This window comes from Lissotriton helveticus, chromosome 10 (assembly GCF_964261635.1).
Source record: "Lissotriton helveticus chromosome 10, aLisHel1.1, whole genome shotgun sequence".
Taxonomy (NCBI): domain Eukaryota; kingdom Metazoa; phylum Chordata; class Amphibia; order Caudata; family Salamandridae; genus Lissotriton; species Lissotriton helveticus.
The window spans coordinates 182,721,935-182,743,185 of record NC_136071.1 but is presented as its reverse complement, the minus strand read 5'-3'; the positions used below and the strand labels follow the sequence as shown (position 1 = coordinate 182,743,185).

At 48.3% G+C, this 21,251-nt stretch overlaps 1 protein-coding gene across 2 annotated transcripts in view; it reads left to right on the top strand.

Moving 5' to 3' along the window:
- The window catches only part of PDAP1 (PDGFA associated protein 1), a 52,264-nt gene that overhangs the window by 3,526 nt on the left and 27,487 nt on the right, over positions 1-21,251 (top strand). For both annotated transcript variants that reach the window (XM_078665053.1, XM_078665054.1), the window contains exon 2: positions 19,664-19,755. In XM_078665053.1, coding sequence (XP_078521179.1) covers positions 19,664-19,755 — 92 coding nt within the window. The remainder of the gene's footprint in view (positions 1-19,663; positions 19,756-21,251) is intronic.

The window sequence follows — 21,251 nt, the reverse complement described above, 5'->3', positions numbered from 1 at the left end:
GAGGGAGGAGGGTGACGGAGGGAGGGGAGGGTGACGGAGAGGGAGTGAGGAGGGCGACAGAGTGAGGAGGGCAAGAGAGGGAAGGAGGGAGACGGAGGGAGTGAGACAGTCAGTGAGAGAGGGAGTGAGTGAGGCAGAGGGAGAGAGGTTGAGAGAAGGAGAGTGATGTGTGTATGCCGGGTCTAGTGGCTCAGTGGACGAAGGCGTCCGCTGCAGGGACCTGTGTTCAACCTCATGGTCACAGTTTTTGTTGTTGTTCTAGCTCCGCCCCCTCCCCCACTGACCCCGCCCCCACCAGTGCGGCCCTCGGACACAAACACACTGTAAATTTGGCCCCCGAGAGAAAATTAGTGAGTACCCATGCACTAGTACAACAGAAAATGCCTGTTGAGGACCCATATGAAGTTTTTTAGGTCTCGCCTCTCAATGCGCATTGAACGAGACTATAGGGGCTTAAACAAGGTTTACCTAGACTGGCGATTTGATGCTGTGCCCGTGCGCTTTTAGGTCAATGCGCAAGCGCATTGACCTAAAATGCGCGTGCACATCATCAAATCGCCATCTGTTCCCCAATAGCACTCCTCCCACTCCTTTGAAGTGCTTCACTTCAAAGGCCCCTGCTGCTTCACACTCGACGCTCCGCTCCGCCCCGTGTCGCATTTCTCCTCCCCCCTTACCACAGCAATGCCGTCCATCTTGTTTTCTCCGTCCCGCTCTCCCTGCTCCACCCCGTGACGCATTTCTCCTACCCCCTCCCCACAGCAATGCCCTCCGTCTTGTCTTTCTGTGCGGCTGTGAAGTAATGTGCAGCATTGTCCTTAAGGGAATGTAGCGAAGCTGAGGGCCAGGTTTCGGGTACGACTTGCTTCTGGCAGAGTACACCACACACTGATTTGTGGTGTTTGAGTTGTATTTTCTCCGAGGGGGGTATATTCCTTGTAGGCGCATCGGGTCCTTGTTATGCGGAAGTCAGCCCCATCCACACGCAAGTAAAAAAAACAATTCTCTCCACTTTGTTGACTCGCTCGTTAACAACTATCACACACAGTGACATATTCTCTATTTTACCATTTTAAAGGAAGTCAGCCCTTCCAGCCTCAACATTCTGCTTAGTCATGCAGAATATAACATTTAGAGAACAAATATGTCAACGTTGAATGAGTGTTACCTCCTTTGCACTCTTAAAAATCTGTTTTGTTTGTTTGCAAGGATGTGTTGTGGAATCGTATTTAGGGTTGTGTTCCGTAAAGACATGCATTCAGTGCTTGGAGATATGTACCTAGTTGATTGACCCTTTCAATAAGAGTTTATCGAATCAATGAGAGCACACCGCAAGTTATTTACTGAAAAGCAGCAGCAGCACAGTAATTTAATTTGGGTATAGTCACGATGTCATCTTTTAACTGACTGCGCGTATTGACGGTCACCATATCATACCTAGTTATATGTATAGTTATTATAACACATTCTAATCAACTTGTTTTCTCGGGGAATAAAATGAGGAGTTTGCTAGCATCCAACTGAAAGCTGCAATTGAAAAGGCCTACGTGGCCGAACAAAGGGTATCCACAGGAGTACAATTAAAGACGAATATTAATATATTTAGACAGTTCTTTCAGGAACTATACACTGCAAGAAGCCCAGGCACATACTTGCTACAATGCAGCCTACGTACACAGCAGAGCACAGGGAGCATTTAAACCCATTGAACGAGACAAAGTAACCGCAGTGCCTGAAACTCATTGAAGGCACTGAGTGGTTCTTTGGGTCTACAGTTGACATGAATTTGTAACTCTTTCAGAGAAGGTCACTTCTTCGAGGTGCCATGCTAATATGGTGATAATACCCAAACCCGACAAAGACTGCAAAGACTAAATCCTCCTCCCGATTGCACTATTGAACCTTGATGATAAAAGATTTACAAAAGCCCTTGCAGTCAGACTTGACAAATATATGCCAGGGCTGGTTGATGCAAACCATCTGGCATTTAGTGCTGCAGACACGTAGCAATATCGGTAGGGTTGCAAACCTAGTAGAGCAAGTCACCAAAATGACAATACCGGTCTTTCGGCTCCCTTTAGATGCAGAAAAGGCCTTTAAACATGTCAGTTGGTCGTTTCTAGAACATATATTGAATATGTTTGAATTTGGAGGGTAAATGAGTTGGCGGATACTAGTGAATGAGTCCTCGTAAGTGTGCTGTGCCTACAGCGAGGAGCCAGACACGAGAACCTGTGACCTCCCTCTTCTCTTTACCTTATCAATGAAACCGTTGATCGCGATGATACGAGTATCTCAGGCTGTTTATGGGATCAAATTTGGACGAGAAACACAAATAAAGAGTATTTGCATACAACTTATTGCTCACCCAAACAAACCCTGAGGAGACCCATAAGGCAGTGGTTTGTTATCTAGCTTGCTTGGAACAACTGGCAGGATTTAAAATGAATGATTGAAACCAGAGATACTCAACCAACGCTAAAGAAGGTACAAGTGACCGGACTAAAAGAGAACTTGTGATGTAGAAATGTATGTATACATCAGACTGCTGCACTGTATACGAGAATACGTTTACATCACAAAGGATTGGATAGGTTGGGGTGGGTAAGAAGAGGTTAGTAAGTGCAGGCCTCAGAGAGGCGAGGGGAATAAAGTAAGGAGGCTTAAAGATGTACTCAGTCACTTCTACAGGGGTGTATTTCTGATGGTACAACAGTGTGGGTTATGAAGAGATGACCCTTCTGCTCCTTTTAGAACAGTAGAAGAGCTTATTCAATATAGTCTGTATTTTTGAGGAGTTTAAAAAGATTCTGCTGTGGCTCAATAGTGTACCATCGTCTGTTCCACGTGTCTTTCTGTCTGCTTCTGATTGCTGCTTAATTTGACAGCACTTGGAGCTTTCTCACAGTTGCATCAGTCACAAATTTCTTTCAGTTGCATTTGTTAGTTCTTGAGTACTGTGGGTAGTACAATGCAAGTTCAGTCTGTGGTTACAAGACAGTTTTTGAGAGTTCAATGCAGGCATGTGATAAGATGGTCATAATGAAGCAGTAGTTCATTGGTTACAGATTGAGCCCAGCATGACACAAGTGCAGCAATTACCTAAATACGATAGCCTGTTTGAATAAGGGAAGCATAGGGTACCTTCTCCTAGCTGTAGTTACAATTTAAATTCCGTTCCCTTCCTTTGTGATGGTGGTGCCTTTCATGCTGTGAGATTAATGCAGGCAGCTTCATACATCCTGAAGCACACTGCATAGGCGTTGCTGCAGAGAAACGAAAAGTAAAATCATAGAAAGAGAATGTGAATCTCAAACACTAGAATAGACTAGGCAACGAGTGAACAGCGTTTTGTTTCTGGCTCAACCAGCCATAACCATTCCACTATGAACTCTTAATATGAAGCCATGTGTAATCGGGTTATGCCAATTTTAATTTGACACGATCAGTGAGACATGTTTGCACTTAGTGCAGCATGTTGCGGTTTTCTAATATAAAAATGTTATATATTATGCACTTTTTTGATATTGTAGCACTTTTTTGAATGCAGAGCAGCAGCAAATGGCAGTTGCTGAGCTGTCCGAAAAAGATGATTAAGGTTTATTTAACCCCTTCGACGCTCATGACGAGCTCAGCGCGTCATGAGGTACACCTCTCGTACGCTCATGACAAGCTCAGCTCGTGCCCTATGAATAATGAACAAAAGAAGAGACTTATTTATTCATAAAGTTTTATATAGCGCAAACTTGACCCAAGAGGGTACCAGAGCGCTTTACAGGTTAGAACAATATATCATGTATACTTTACATAGACACAGGGAACGTCTCTTGGGTGGTAGACTTAGATAGAGGGGAACCAAAAGGTACAGAGATGACGTTAAAAACAAGTGTCCATGAACGTATGTCGACCCAGTTGGAGCGGGGAACCACTAGTACGATGAGCACATGGTGTACCAGTGATGTGAGGTAGTCTCAGGCGAACAGGTGTAGGTGTCATACAGGTGTAATTTTACACTGCCAATATCGGTCTCGCTGCCTGTACGTCAAATGGATATAATCTACATATGTTCAGAATCAGTGAGTTACAGTTGCAATACCGTGGGTGAGCCCAGTCTGAGCTGCCCACTATTTCACCAGTGAAGGGAAGGTTGCGTTTTGGAAGTTGCAGGTTGCATAGTAGTCTAAATAAAGCTGGGCAGGTAAGGGGGAGTTACCTTCCAGCGAGTCTCCCCCTGTGAAACATATGGAGCAGCAAGGTGATCGCTGGCTAATTCAACCATGCAGACAAACGTGCATACGTTCAAATAGTGGTGGGGCAGTCTTCATGGTCCTAATGAAATGCCATGATTCATTATGGACTGTAACAGGCATGAAACATGTTGACCTTGCTATGCACTCTTTTTGTAGCTAAATAGATCATTACATTTATTTTATGCTCACGTCACGCTTTTAAGCATGGCAATGGGACCCCAGTATTAAAACGTAATTTCCATTCTGTATCCCTTTAGCCAATGTTAATACACTTTTCATTCACCCACTCTATCATGTTTCACCACTCTTTAATGCAAACATACATCTGCAAAAACAAAAGATCTCCAGTAAAATGCTCCCTCGAGGGGCCCATTGGGCATTGCAGTGCCGGCTCAATGTGGAGCTGTCTGATGCGAAGCATGCCACCCCTCAGTGTGTGTGAGCACTGCCCTCCACATACTAGACCTACCCCCCCACTTAGGAACAGCACACTCGATATATTCACCACTGGCGGGGCCCGTGTGTTGGACCTCTCAAAGCCCCAGTCCCACCTTCTTTGTTTTGGGTAAATGGGCTATGCCAGGAGTGGAACAAACGCAGGATGAGGAAGGCAACTATGGGAATTGAAGCAAGCGAATGAGGAACAAAAAAGACCATCCTTGGTAAGCATTGGGGGTTCTTTAAGCTCATGTAAGTTTTTTGGTATAAGGGGTCTTTTGCAAAAATACAGCCAAGAGCTATCTGTAAGCAAGACCTACAAAAAAAGATTGACCCATTTCAACCACAGATGGTGTTGGATGCAATCTACACGAACCCAATAAGGAATACCCCCATTGTATTCCAGATTCTAAAGTTAATTCCCTACAGACCTCAATATACTTTAGCACCTAAGGAAACATATATGGTCAAATTATATGTATTTCACATACAAACTTTAAACCGACCTTTAATTTCTTTCTACAGACAACATATGTATTATCATGTTGTGTAAAGCATAATGTTTCAATTATTTTCCATATAGGCACACATTTAACTTTCCAGAATGTAATAAAGCAACAGAATTTATTGTGACCACCATCATTGTATGTATACATGTGCTGTTCTGTATAGTCGCTGGCTCACAGCCAGCAGCCGTGCAAGACATAAGTGCAGACTTTTGCAGCTTGCCCAACTGTTATTATCACCATGTGATTGTGAGAAGTTAGCCTGGCATATGATGTCCACTAGTTCTAGTGGGCACCTTGCACTAGTCTAATCGACCCTTATTGATGATGATTGTAAAGTCAACCTTATAGCTAGCTATCCAAGTGGTAGCATGGACCAGCAGTCATCAGGCTAAGACTTCAGTAGGCGATGTTAAGCAAGTTGTTTTACCAATTATAATCCCTTGTGTACCAAATGAAAGCACACCACACAAGGTATATATCAAATATATATGTATTTATTCTAAACACAACCCCTCTGCACTCTTTATGAGGTCAGAGGTATAAGTACAATACAAGTTACTCAATTAGCATACGATAAGTTGCACAGTATACGCTTTGCCCTAGGGGCCTCACAACCCATATACTAAAATAGTGGTATAAGAACCACGTGAGAGTTAAAAAGCAGGCCTGGGGCCTGTGGAATCGCTTGGGCTACTCTAAACAACCAAAGGTTAGGAAATAGGAGGCCCACGGGAGACGCGTGCAGTGCCTAAACACAGGCGCGGGTTACCATTGACTTTCTATGGGAAATGAAGAAGTTACAATTATACAATTTAAGGATACTTCTGGATGGACTACGATGGAACTCTTTTAGACTTGGACACTAGGAGGGCCAATACCTTCGAGACTACCAGAGTACTCGTGTTACTTCAAACACGGAAGCCGGGTGCATAGGTGTCTTTTAATGTCTGGTTTCGTCATCTATTTCAATGGAGAGCTGCAAAGAAGTGCTGCAGGCGACCAGAGGAAAAGTGTCCGGGTGGATCCAAGGGTGGATCGAAGATCTGAAGAACCTGAAAGCAGAAGGGACAGAGTCTGGGTCACTTGCCAGTGACCAGGATGGAACCAGGCGATGACGGGTGATTTCAGGTGAAAAGGTGAAGCTTGTCTCTTCAGCCACGAGGTCCAGGAGGTGACGACGACGACGAGCTGGATTCGAGCTGTCCCACGAAGGATCTAGTTGACTGCGGTGTCTGTATCCAGATTGGACCCAACAAGCCTTAGCAAACGCAATCCATGCAGGATGTCGAGATTGGCTTTGGTGCAGACCAGCAAGGTCTGTGGAGCTTCCCCTTTGTAGGGAAGCTGGAGCAACTAGGAAAGCAAGTTAGATTCAAAATGGAGTCTTCCAGGGGCTCACTAGCCAACGGACTAGGAACCGGGAAGACGCGCCAAGCTGAAATGCTAGAGCGGGCCCCACGGGACACTCGTGGAGGCCTGAGCTTCAGTGCAAATGGTGCTCGGGCTTCTTGTACCCCCAATGCACAACTGCGAGATACCTTGGGAGTTGATGCAGTTAGCAAAATGCAGGATGTCCAGGAGTTCCGGTCCCACGTCTCTCGTGTCTGCCACGGGTCTCAGCTTTGCTGGGAACGTCCAGCAGCATCAGATGTCTGGAAGTCAGTGTCCTGTGTCGCAGATTCTTCGGGATCCGGCGGGAGCCTCGAAAATGCAGACCGGCAAAGTTGCTGTTGGTGCCTGTTTGAACAGGGTGATCACTCCTTGACCACAAGGGAGATGTCTTCCAGTCGAAATGGAATGTCGAAGGTCCAGGATTTGTGTTTCAAAGTTTCGTCCAGGGTAATCTACAGTCCTAAGGACACAGCTCCTATGCTTATACTAAGTTTAGGGGTTGGACTACCTGTAAGGTCCCTCCTATGGGTGGACCTGGGAAGGGAGTGGTTACACCCCTTTCCCTTTGGCCAGTTTCGCGCCAGAGCTGGGGGAGAGTGCCCCAGCAACCGGCTTAAACTGGGAAATGCATGGAGCACCTAGTGTGCCCCAGGCAGTGTCTGGAAAGCATTCACTGAATGCAGCCCTCCCTGCCCCAATACACAAAATCCTGTCTGGGGAGTTGCCAGCACCTCCTTGGACAGGAAACCTATTGTCCAGGCCTCCCCTGCCGGAGTTTCGTCTAGCAGCAGGAGGTCAGACTAGCGTCTGTGTCGGCAGCATCCATTTTGTGATGCTAAGGCTCTGTTTAACTTTAACTGGGTAAACCAGTAACTACATGTCTTCTCCCTCTAGAAGGGTGGAATGCTACATCCGCCTCCAGGACTGGCGGGGGGGGGGGTAGTATTCCAGAGTGTTTGACACCTTACACGCCATGTTTTGATAAAGCCAAACCAAAGTTAGCATTAACCGCGAGGTTTATAATGCACTTAAGAGTATATGGTATGGCTATATCATAGAACAGCTATAAGGAGATGGTTCCGAAAGCTGCAGAGGGGCTCAGCTCATGCTAGGGCACCCTCTCACATAAAACCAAGCACTCTACCTCCAGGATTGTCGATGTCTGCCTTAGGAGTGGCTTATAGGTGTATGTGTGTCTATATGTATATGTAGATATAGGTATACTATATCCAAGTAAGGGGTGATTACACCACCTTACCCAGGCTGTGTGAACAGACCTGTGGTGTCAGTTTGGAAGGCAAACCAGGGGTGGCACAATACATGCTGCATCCCCTGGTAGGCCTAGAGTGCACCTACGCCCTGGGTACCTAGGGTACACTATACAGGGGCTCACAGGGTGACCCAGCAACCAATCTGGTATGTACCTAAAGTACATGGTATCAATTTAGAGAGAGAACAGCTAGGCTGTGGTCCTGATTAGCATGGCCACAGCCAGACTAAAGTCGAAATACCAGAGAATCACAGCAAAAAGTGGGGATAACCATAGGAAGCAGACCCTACTCTCCTACAGTGATAATTGACTAAGACTTTTCAATATCCTGTAGTAAACCCACTATCTAGCCTGGAGGTTGAATATGTACTTTTAAGAGTAGAAAGCTTCCTCATGGTCCAGTATTGCCCAATGAAACATTAACTGAAAGAAGGCTTTTATTTCAGGGGAAAGGATTCCGTAGTATTTAATATCTGGTTGAACAATCTCTCTGCTGGCCGGAATCCGGGACAGAATGCGTTATTTATGAGGATGCTGACATAAGTCCTCTTCCAAGTTTTAGAGAAAAACACCATCTTGATATTGACCGACTTTCAACTTCAGCTTTAAGTTTCAAGGAGCAACCATATCATTATTTTGATGAACCATAATATCCCCGCAAAAAAACCTCAAACCAGCTCTGTCTCAAGTGACAACATACAGACCATGGAGAACATCTCTGAGTACCTTGAGATCAGCCTTACAAAACCATACACATGGACAAGATACAATTGATATAGAAATGTTACTGGATGAGTGTTCTCTTCAACCAAGTTATCTGCCTGAGAACATCAAGACCGCAAAAACAGAAGCAGCCTTTGATAAAAGATATAAAGGGGGGGGGGGAACATACCCTTTAACCATCATGGTACAAATATAACCGCCCAGTGTACAAAGCATGTCTGCAAAGACAAAACATAATGTACAAATGATGCATCAGAAAATCAAAGAAGATCTTAATAAAATAGGATTTCCACAGGATGATCCACCGCGCAGGACATGGAATGTTGTAATCCTGTTGCTACGTTGGGAACTCCTCAATTTCTGGGCTTCTAAAACCAAATATCCGATCGCATGTTCTCCAGCACCAAAGAACCAGATAAATATCTATTGGTTAAAATGAAAATGTGTAGTTTCAGCTAACCCACAAAAGAAGCTTATTAGAAAAAACATACCCACATGGTCCACCTATCAACAACTGTCTCTCAGAAGTCCATGAGCTAGTGATATTGTGTTACCAGACTCTACACCCCCAGACCCATGCCTTTCTAATGATGTCGCAAAAAATCTTGATGGCTAAAGAATCTATTTGAACACTGAATATTAAGTTCCCAACCACAGGCATGTTTCCTTCAGAACTCATAACTTCTTACATACCATTACTTATGAAGGACAACTACAGAGATCTTTGTAACATACCATTCAAAAGTGATTTTTAAAACAGGCTGCCATCTCCCAGGCTTTAACTCACCTCGGTGGGACCACCACACACCTCTTCAGGTTGGAGCACCTGTCCGGGCCTAGGGGGCGTTCCTACCTGGATATAGACAGCAGGCGAGGGGCTCAAATACCCTGTCATGGAAGTCTGTCGGTCAGACACACCCGGGGAAAGTGAAGTGTCACTTACTGTGCCCAGATGAGGCTGGTGGAAGCAGCAGCCCCTGGTTACCATGCGAGCCCCTGCTGCCCCGCAGATAGCAGACTGCGCTCTGCCGCTGGGACATTTCCTGGTGGAGGCCGGGAGCGGCAGGATCCCGTCGTGTCACAAGACGCATGCAGCGTGAGAACGTGGCTTGTGCCGCATCCCTATCAGGCCCTGCCCATTACTCCTAATGTTTGTGTCTAATGCAGTATGATCTATTGATGATCACTTTAATAGGCTTTGGCACATAGTTCGTTTTTGTACTGTTAACAATGGTTTCATTGAAGCGTAAAAAAACAGATCCCATATAATATTAAGATAATGAACATTAACAGGGCGGTCACATTTTAGAAATCCTAGAATTACTGAGCATTGGCATAAGTGGTGCCGTTGCAGGCAAAGACGTCATATGACCTGTGATCCTCTACAATAAACTTTCTCAACTTTTTGTACCGTTGCATATTTTTTAGGTCTTGGCTAGAAGCGCGTTCTCGCCGAGAACTATAGTCGTCGGCTCAGCCGACAACGAGTGGAGACAAGAGCTGCCACGCGCACAGCATTGTGAATGGGAGAGGTCACGCGCGTGAGCTTCTACCGTAGTGGCAGAATCAGATCCCGACGCGCGCCTCGTCAACAGTTCACATGACTTGCTCCATCAGCGTAAGAATGATATCGGCATTGGTAAACTCAAAAGGGGGCGTGGTTTGCGCGCGCCTGCTGCTGGATTGGGCAGAGGAGCCGACGTGATCCTGGGGGGGGGGGGGGGGGGGGTACCGTATCAGTTGGTGCGCGAGCCGGGAGGGATCTGTGTCAGCGGCTGGGGCAGGTGCTGCATCGGGTCTGGCCCTCGAAGGGACAGGAGGCAGACCCATCGGCTCAGTCTTGACACAAGCCGTGAAGCAGCATAGGCCGGTATCCCTCCGTCGCAAGAACCCTCTCAGCCCACCCTGACACTAATGCCCTGGTTTCTTAGGTTGGACACTGGGGAGGGGAGGCAACCTGAACATGTAACATTCCCCCTGCTAAGAAGGCATCCCATTAAACCAGGCGTGGGACCCCCGCTCTGCCCCTCCCCCTCTATAGCATGAGCCCTGCAAAAACCGGGCGTTTCCAACTTTAACGCTCATGTCTCCCCAGCGTGGCTCGACACAACACGAGGATTAGTGCGCTCAGCGGGACTTACTGCAAATGCCAGCGTGAGAAAAAGGAGCATCGCTGCTGCCACTGCTGTCCTAGCCATGGTGAGGAGTCCCGGGTCTGCCCCCCCCCCTGCAGTCTGGCGCTTCTCCTCGCGGGGCTCGGTGTCTGCTGGGAGTTAGGAAAGGGCACTGGCTTCTAATACATTTTATCCAACCTTCACCTTTGGCTCCCCGGTGAGCGGATCCTCCCCGGCCCTGCCCTCCACCCAGTCCCATGTCTGCAGCATGCCCCGGCCGCGCGTGCTCCCGCCGTGGGAAGCAGAGGCGGCTGCGCTCCTGGGTGGCAGACGTAGAGCATAAAACACAGAGCGCATGTTATGGAAACCAATTCCTCAGAGCTGCGCGCTTCGTAGACATCTGAGATTTACTGAACTTTACTCCCATTGAGAGGAGTTTACGGGGACTTCGTAACCGAGCCCTATTTATATACGAAGAAATGACCCTACCTCTGTACTTCTTCTCCTGAGCTCTCTTTTGTTAAAGTATTAGGATTGGGGATTCATTACCATATTCTGTGACGACACGAAGTGACGTCACACATCCTCTGAGAAAAACTAAAAAAAGAGATGGGCGGGATGCTTGAGTTACCTCTACCTCCTTGGTCCCGGTCATTGTTTTTGAGGTGACTCCGCATCCAAGACAGGACAAGCATTTGCAATGCAATAGGTCTCGCATTTACGAGAGTTTTAGCTATTGGCATTGTAAAAGCCAATACAGTTTATTTATGTGTTTTTATACAGATTAATAAAATGCATTGTCATTTACAATACCATAAGCTTAAACTCTTGCAAATGCAAGACCTATTGCATTGCAAATGCTTGTTCTCAAATGCTGCTAGAACATGAGGCATATCATTGGGTGACAAAAATAGCGCTATGTGTATGCATGAAAAGAGATCCGGTTGAGCAGCATTGATGGCGCACCGTCCATTTTGTAAGTGTATGTGAAGAACTAGGTGTACTGGGGTAGAGGGATGTGTTGAGGTACAAGCACAATAACCAGTGTGCACAGAAGACCTGCAGGTCCGAAGCGGAGCAGTAGGAGACCTGGGTTTGCTCATTTTGTGTGCGGGCGAGGATTGAGAAGAACTGCCAGAGATGCATTGTTTTACCAACACAGTGCCCGGTTCACAGCCTCTGAGCTTCATGAAGCATAACCGGCGCTGTGCTGCAGCAGCGACGTGCATTGTTTTAACATGGTGCCAGGTTCACGGCCCTGAGGTTCATTAAGCGTAGTGGGTGCTGTGCTGAGAAAATGCACGTGGCCCCTCATGCACCCACAGAAGTGTCCGTAGTAAATCTTTTTTAAAAGGGTACTGCCAACTTACTTAAGGATAAGGCGCAACGTCGCAGTGTGCCCTGCTTGAAGTTCTTTCTGTTAATATAAAACCAGCAGGATGGAGGCAGCTGCAGCCAAGGTGGGGAGCGAGCGTTTGCATATATGAAGACCAGCTGTTCAGATTACGGAGGAGACCAAGCAAGCGTGGGTTCCATCGAGTTCCTGAATCTAAACCAGCAAAACAAAAGTGCTCCGACAGTTATAAATAACTTGACCAGTAACACAACATGTAACCGGGGCAGTCCTCATGGGAGGTTGCAAAAGTTAACAAGCATTTACAATGCAATGGTTTCGCCTTTGGAAAAGTTAGAGCTATTGGCATTGCTCATGACATTTTTTTTTTGTTTACTTATAAATAAATGGCATTGTTATTTACATTGCCAACAGCTCGCTCAGCTCTCACAGCCCACACATCCCACACAGCCCTCACAGCTCCAGCTCTCACAGCCCACACAGCTCTCACAGCCCACACAGCTCTCACAGCCCACACAGCCCACACAGCTCTCACAGCCCACACAGCTCACACAGCTCTCACAGCCCACACAGCTCTCACAGCTCTCACAGCCCACACAGCTCTCACAGCCCACACAGCTCTCACAGCCCACAATGCAGCAATCACATAACACTACACATGCCTTCACAACACACCAATTAAAGAAAACTCACAATTTAAGACGGTTTGTATTGTTCACAAGTCATTCCATGGAAACAACACTGGATATTTAACTTAAGTCTCCATCAACCACAAACCAACAAGGCACCAATGATTAACAATTAAAAGAGGGTTGTTGTCCTGGGCAAATCCAGTGGGTAAAGCTCATTCCTGTGCCAGAAACCAATACCTGAATGGTTTGGAGGACTGAATAAAGGGTCACAGTCGTGCCTGATTTAGCAGGAACAAGTTCCATACCCTATGTCAACGAGCTGTGCCAGGTGAAGTAGAGGGAGTGATTAGAACTGTACCAAATAAGGGTAGAGAGACTGGGGAGTAGCTCTGCACAGATGCTTTTACTGCTGTGTGGTGACAATCGAGTGTCAGAGCCGAGGGTTTCTCTATCAGGGTAACTGGTTAGTGTGTGTAAACGCCTTTAGGGCGCATCCATCGATGGGGTTTAGATACTGGAGCGGGTGAAGCGCTGCGAGGCTCCTCTCTGGGCGCACCTGCTCGTCGTGTCCTCACTTCATTCTTGCCCGCTCTGGAGGTGGTGGGGGTGGCGGGAGGGAGGTTCCAGGAAGGGGACCGTTGAAGAGATTGAGTGACAAAGTTCCTGTCAGTGATAAACCCGGGGTGTCGCAACAGGGAGACTCCCACGGGGCTCTGCGAAGGGCCCCGCCGCCTGCTAGCGCCGGGAGGAGAGTCCGCGCACCCGCAGGACTGTGGGGAAGTGCTGTTGTCTGCTGCTTCCCTTAGGCCTGCCTGCTCTGCCTGTGCCCTGCATCCTCTATCCTGTGAACTATCTACCTGCCTGCATTCCTGTACCCTAATTGACTGTGACATGCATCCTGCCTGCCTGTGGCCTGCCTGCTCTATCCTGTGAGCTACCTGCTGTCTGTCTGTGCCCCGCCCTACTGCTGTCCTGCCTACCTATGCCCTGCCTGCTCTGCCTTCCTGTGCCTTGCCTGCTCTGCCACCCTGTGCCCCGCCTGCTGTTTCCTTGTGCCCCGTCTGCTCTGAACTCCCTTCTGCCGCCCTGTGCCCTGCCGGCTCTGTCTGCCTGTGCCCTTCCAGCCTGTGCCATGTCTGCCTGTGCCCCGCCTCCTCTGTCTGTCTGTGCCCTGCCTCCTCTGTCTGCCTGTGCCCTGCCTCCTCTGTCTGCCTGTGCCCTACCTCCTCTGGCTGCGCACAGCTCCCCCAGTGCACCTCAGCACAGCTCCCCCAGTGCACCTCAGCACAGCTCCCCCAGTGCACCTCAGCACAGCTCCCCCAGTGCACCTCTGCACAGCTCCCCCAGTGCACCTCTGCACAGCTCCCCCAGTGCACCTCTGCACAGCTCCCCCAGTGCACCTCTGCACAGCTCCGCCAGTGCACCTCTGCACAGCTCCGCCAGTGCACCTCTGCACAGCTCCGCCAGTGCACCTCTGCTCAGCTCCGCCAGTGCACCTCTGCACCGCTCCCCCAGTGTCGAAACACCCTGCCCTTCTACACCGCGTGCAAGTCTACAAAGATAGGTATGATCGGCGGCCAGACTAGGGTGGGAACGGGGAAGCCGCGGAGAGGAGATCACATTGTAGGATAGATGGCCTGAAGGGCAGTCCTAAAAGATTAACACTCACGACCAGGGGTCTGGTCGTTCGCCTTCAAACAAAGGACCGAGTGTAGACTAAAATCACAACAATACTCACCGACCGCCCCAGCCAGTGGCTAACCCAGGGCATAAATAGCGCGAGCCCGCACGATTTAATCGGGGAAAGCGTGTTTCTCAGCTAGGGGAAAACAACTTGAATAGGATTATTTCCCTGGAAGTGAGCCAGAGACCCAGGGCCTCAGATGGGTTGGGCGCATTGTAGTGCCTAACGGGTGGGCATGATGTGTAAGCTACGCAATCTAATCATGTGTACACTAGAGCGGCTGTGGTATGTGGGTGAAAGGAGAGCTCCAAGGAGTAAGTCAACTCGCGATGCTGAAGTATTCAGCATAGGGCACGTATCTCACATGCATTTCATTTGTTTTATAGCACTACCCAACCAGTGTAGGGAGTCAGAGCACTTAACATTACCCGCACACATTAAACACAGACAATGAATCAAACATGCTGAATCAGTCTATAGGAGATATAACAAGACAAACAAGATAACAAGGTGTGGGAAAGAAATGCCTCCCTACGAGTAGACAGTATATTTAAGTGAGTTTGGTATGGCAATGCACCAACTCTGGACTCCAAACATACCACAGTGGTTGGAATTGGCATTATGAATAAGAATGCATTCCTATCCATGCTGACCCATTTTAGGAACGTTAGGAAATGAGAAAGGCGGGTGACAACGTAAGGCTTCGAACCTATAACTTGCGGGTTGCAGGCAACTCTTAGATGGCAGTTAATAGCGCACTGTACTACAGGCTGTTCGGTGTCTTCGCCGAGGCACAAGCCCGGGTCCCTGAATTCCCCGCGTGGGTACCGGTTAGAAGCATCCCCGGGCTGAGACAGACCAGGGCCGAGACCCCGCAATCTTCTGTACCGCAGCTCCTGCAGACTCGCACCAACCAAGCCAAAGCTGGCGAGTCAGACACCATGCTGCATTTTTCGAACCCTTAAACATATTCTGGCCTTAAAGCCGCGCCGCAAGCACGCGGATATAACCGATCAAATGTACACAAGCTGGGCATACGCTAAAGTGGTTTCACGAACGTGTTAACAGATCTCACAAATATGCGGCAGGCAACATCTCGCATGTAGATTATACTGTATGGCCCGGCCACGGGTAGCCTACCAACGTCAAAGGATGTGAACACCGAAGGGACCTACTAACACTGAAGTACCCCTGATCTGTAAAGGATCTCTAGAATGCAATTCCCGAGTGCAACGCCGGCTAAATTGGCTCGCTGAGGACTAGCAGGCTGAAGCGTACACCTCGTCAATACACCCGATTGGGCCGCAACAGATATGCAAAGAGCCATGTACTGCAGGGAATAGGAATACTGTCGCTTGCGCACGGAGGAGCACGCTGCCAAACAAACCTGGGCCAACGGATGTGCTAAAGCCATCAATCTTGAGCCTAGCACCCCCTCGCAGAAGCGTAGCTGAAATGAATTGCGCCGAGAACTAACATTCCTCATGCTGCTGCTGCTACGAGGCAAATTGAGAGCACCCTACCCTGTACCGCCGTGAGGCCACCCTATGCCCCCCAACACCCAGTGCCGGGTATACGATGCACCCCGCAAAACCGCACCCCATAGCACGATGATGGCACTGAGCCGCATACCCATTACTCAAAACACACTGGCACTGCTGGGTGGGGCGGAGGGGGGGGGGTTGAGGGATGGAAGGACGGACACCAGGGCGTGCGCGCCAGGGATGGGACTGTACCGATCTTCAAACCGAACGCGCATTGCAGAAACGCAAGACACGCATCACCAGCACGCGACGTGTGAGAAGCTGCAAACACCCATGCCCCTCGGTGGCGGGGGCAAGACTGCCAACCCACAGCATGGCGGCGAGGTCCCAGGAAACGGAGGCCACCTGAAGACAATGTGGACGGCCCGGGACAAGCCAGGCTCGGCGGGAGCCCAGCCGCAGCAATCTGTGAGCAGTGGGCACGAGCGAGGCTCCTCGACACCCACAACCCCGCTGCACTCCAAACACACCACGAAAACCGCCGCACGAGGCCCCGTCGGGAAACGAACCACGACTCGTGGCAAGCACCACACCCTGCATCGCGCACCTTGAACCATACGTGGGCCCACAGCGAAATGCCCCCGGAGCAGGACCCCACAAATCCAAACCACAGATCGGCCAAATAGGCGATGAACACAAGGCAATCCCGCTCAATAGGACTTCACCATGCACAGAAATCACCCCTCACTCGCAATCGTAAACCAACATGGCGACAAGCAGCTAGGGAGAGGCCACCGTCCGGCCCCCGGACGTGGAACCAGGCTACACACACCAGCCAGACCCTGCCCGACCGGAGCATGCGGAAAAGGTTACTGTTGTGCATTCAACGTTTCCTTCCCCAAGTTACATAATTTGTAATGATTGATGTTTGCTTCCACACAAAGCATCTGCCGAAACCCGGGATCGAACCATGGACCCTTGGATTATCGTTCTAACGTCCTCCCAGCTGAGCTATATCGGCCGCGTTTCCTTCCCCAAGTCTCTTAACTTGTAATGATCGATGTTTGATACCACACAAAAATTCTGCCGAAACCCTGGATCGAACCATGGACCTTTGGATTTTCGTTCTAACGCTCTACCCACTGAGCTATATCGGCCGCGGAAGAACAAACCCAGCCGACCCAGGACATACTTCCGGAGCACACCGACATATTCAGTCCTAAAACCGAGTAACCCTACGCTCGCTGAGGGGGAGGGGGGGGCGGACATGGGGGACCGCTCAGCACACACAACCACCCGGCCTCGGAGGCCCGGGATGGGTGCCATGACCGATACCATACGCCACACAGTCCCCGATCCCCTCACAAGTCTCCAAGATCCTACATCCGACATCCGCGCAATAGCTCAGGCGCGAGGCCCCGACACAAACGCCTCGCAACAGGACCGTGGAGGAATAGTTACTCCCGTCACACTACAGGGTTAACAAAATGGGCTCAATCTTTTAGCTTTGACCGCTGAGAGTACCCGGTCATTTCATAGATATCCCTTTGCCATTTCCTAGACCGCGAGACAACCAAAACAAACACCGAGGGACAAAGAAACGAGCGGACACCTCTCATCCCCACTCACCGTAAACATCGCAACAGCAGCACGTCGGATCTATAACATCGACGCAACACCAGACCTCAGGACGGCGACCCGAGGAGAAGGAAAGTGTCCCGACGTGACCAAAAGAGTGTCCCAACATTGTACCGCGACGTCCGGAGCGGCAAACACGGGGGGCGGGAGAGGACACGGACGGCGGGAGGGGGGCGGGAGAGGACCGGGAGAGGACACGGACGGCGGGAGGGGGGCGGGAGAGGACACGGACGGCGGGAGGGGGGGGGGGAAGGATCACGGCGCACGCATATTTCTAAACAAAATGCTCCCTACCTGATCGCCTCGTGGGAACTCGAATCTTGCAGCCAACTCCAACAACAAACACTTAGCAAAAGAAGAAAACAGGCGGACTCCCCAAAAAAAAATAACACCCACCCACCACCGTGATGACGAACAGAAGTGGGTGGAGAGGGAAAAAAGATCGGGAAACCCCCCCCCCGAATCTGGTCCGGCCTTGACGGACAGATCCGGCTTCCAATGGCTAGCCTTCATTTATGGAGCTAGCCAATGGGAGCCGGGGGACGTTCCCGAAGTCCTTATGGTAAACAAAGGATTTCGCCTGCGCAGAGCGCAGCCTTCGGCAGGCGAAACCCAAAAAGGGATGTACTACTTACTAACCGTATCAACCAATGAAAAGCGGCCATTTAGGCAGGACAGTAAAAGGAGCCATTTAAAAAGGGGCGGTTCTTAAAGCCCACAGTCTCGATACATCATGTCTCGAAAAGACCATGCGTTGCCTAGGCGAGGCCTAAAAAGTGAAAGCCTGCATGCTAGTCTAGATCATGACTTAAATATGGAGCGTCCCCCAGAAGAGCATCTCAAATACATCGTTGATGAGGATGGAGTACAAGGTTCTGTCAGGAAGCAAGGATGAATACCTGCGTCTAGCAAGAACCTTCGAGTGTCGATCTGTGCCTCTAATTCTGGTGGCTTAGTGGACATCCACTGTAGGGGCCTGTGTTCAACCGCACGGGCACAGGTCGAAATCACTAGCGGGTCCACTCAGCCTTTTATCCATCTCAGGTCGATAAAATGAGTACCATTGATTTGGGTAACAATAAATATCTGTTATTCAGCGTTGAGACCCAAGCTTGGGTGATACGTGCGCTTTACCAATACACGTTATGTATTGGTCATTGAGGAGAATGGAGGGCATGTAGTTTACTATGGCTTGGTTGTTTTTGCACACAGTGTTACTGGTTGGAACTTGGCAGTAGTGCAGTTAAACTACATTTACACTTATTTCGGGGATGCTTATAAAGGCCCAGTCAGTCGGTCAGGAAGATTTCAATAGGGATGAGTATAGAAGGTGAAAGACTAGATCACAGAATGAGATAACTGATCGACTCAGTTAGGAGGGGGTATGAAATAAGACTAAATATCGAAGACGCACAATTTGGTGCTGGCTCACAAGCTATATGATACCGTGAAGTAGAAGTACAATTAGACATTTTTACCGAAGGTTTTCTAATTATACAAGTAACTACAGCACGTAAGCTAGCTAGCACTTGGAAATAACTATGGGCTCCTCACTCAGCACACTACCCTACCCCAAAGCACTTCAACTCCTTAACCACGTTAATAAGCATTTTTATAAATCTACAATACTTTACAAGCCACCCCCAAGAGAATAAAATAATTTTTGAAGCCCCAATGCAAGGTAACCAGCAATAGGTGAACTTTGAAATGGAGGTTTCCGTAAGCTCTCGTCTGCCCTGCACGGATACCATGTTATCTGAACATGGCACCCAAAGCATAATATTTACCATGTTGGGCAACAGTGGTAGGTTTCAGCTCTTTTGTTTTTTATGGTGTGCACTGGTTCCATGGAGCCATCAGTATCCAGGAAGATTAAAAACAGGTCCTGACTGTAATGGAGAAAGGGATGTGGTCTAGTGGCTGAACTGTTAAAAGGGGTCCTTGGGTTCTAATCCCAACCATGGCACTTGACTTGTGTACATAATTGTGTTATTCTGGGCATTTTTTTTTTTAAAGATGCCTGTGCTTGCAGATTTTTTAAGAGAAATGTCATGCCTTTGTGAAACGTATATGACTTTGCAGGTTTGCACTGTAGAAATGCCAATGAGCATTAAATCAACCACAAGGAATGAAATAGTATATTTAAATGGAAACTTTTGTGCCGTCTCCTAACAGGAAGAAAAGGCGGCCACAAGGGCCGAGCACGGCAGTACACCAGCCCTGAAGAGATCGATGCACAGCTTTTGGCAGAGAAGGAAAAGGCGAGGGTATGTGATCTACACAAATTCTTTCTCTAATACAATTAAAGTTTAGTTTTTTCTTATGTTTCATTCTCACTTCAACCCATAATGTTTAACTGCTTTCCTTAACAGCTAACTAAACGGGTGCCGTGAGGCCTCTGTTTTTGATACCATGCCCAGATTATAGTTTCGTACGTACGGATGATCCATGCAATTTGTGCTATTCCTGTCACAATATTTAGGGTAACGGGAAAAATGCAGCTTTGAGACTGTTGGTAAAGATACGCTAGTGGGTATTGAAAGAGTATAAGGAGCATAAAATTCCTCCATGAATTGCAAGCGAGGGAGTTGTCGGTGAACTTGATTGGTGTGTTTGTGAAGTTATTGAGTTTTATTGAGGATTAAAGATCTGATAAGGCATTTAAATGTTTTTGTAAGTGCCACCAAAAATCAGACAGTACTTGCTCGCATTGGGAGCGGAGTGCAAATCTTGCACACCTGGCTGTTCCGTTGGTAATTACCAATCTCATGTAGCAGGATATAATTGTCCATACAGAATGGTATACAAGGAGAGAAGACCTAGGTGGAACGAGTTACGCCATTACTCTTTATTTGCCAACAAGGCTGCAGTAAGATGAAAAACCACAACTGGAACCTGGTGCTAATGATATTTTGTGCTAGGTTTTTTTTCCCCTGTTGGTTGTGTGGTTGGAGGAGGGTTAGTGAATGATGTTTTACATGAATAAGCAATAGCCCTAAAAGTCCACAACCCCAAATGGTGGTTGCGCCTCATTAACGTAGACCTGAGGAAGTCTGATAACAGCTGATTCGGTTCTGCACATTATTGTGAGTGAACAAAAAGAGTTTTTGAGTGATTCTATAGGGTTTTTTTTCTATCAGGATGATGGGATGGAAGGACAGAAATAGTTGGTCCAACGCACTGCTGAAGCCAGAAAAGAAAGAATTGATTAGGCTAAGGCCACAGTAGAGAACCACTATTTCTGGTTAAGAATAGTGTTGTGATGGCCAAATATTCCATGGACAAATGAGAACGGTCATAAAGAGTAATGGGTGTGGCAGTGTCGGTGAGGAGGCCTCCTTGACCCCCTTTGCTAAATAGTGAGTGCTTAACTTGGCTAATTGGTAGTAGAGCAGTTGGTTAAACTGGGGCAATAGTTATTGGTCCAAAGGTGTGGTAAAATACTTGATGTTCAAATTTAGAGGGTCTAGATAACCCACGTTCCAGCGCTGAAGCGATTTCTCAGTTGCGACATGCTTACGAAAGCCGGTAAAAAGCTGCTTTATTTGAGGGGGTTGGGGGAAGAGTAATTAATAGGATACCCTCCCAGTGCCAGCACGGAAAGCCGTTTATTGGTTGATCATAATGAGCAGAACAGTTTGGTAAAATCCCTATTCCAGTTGCAGTGCATTTGCTTGTCCACAGACAGTCATTGAAGAACATTGAGGCATAAAACTCTCATTGCCATTGTGCCATAATCCCTTCTTGCTTGAATGTCACTAGG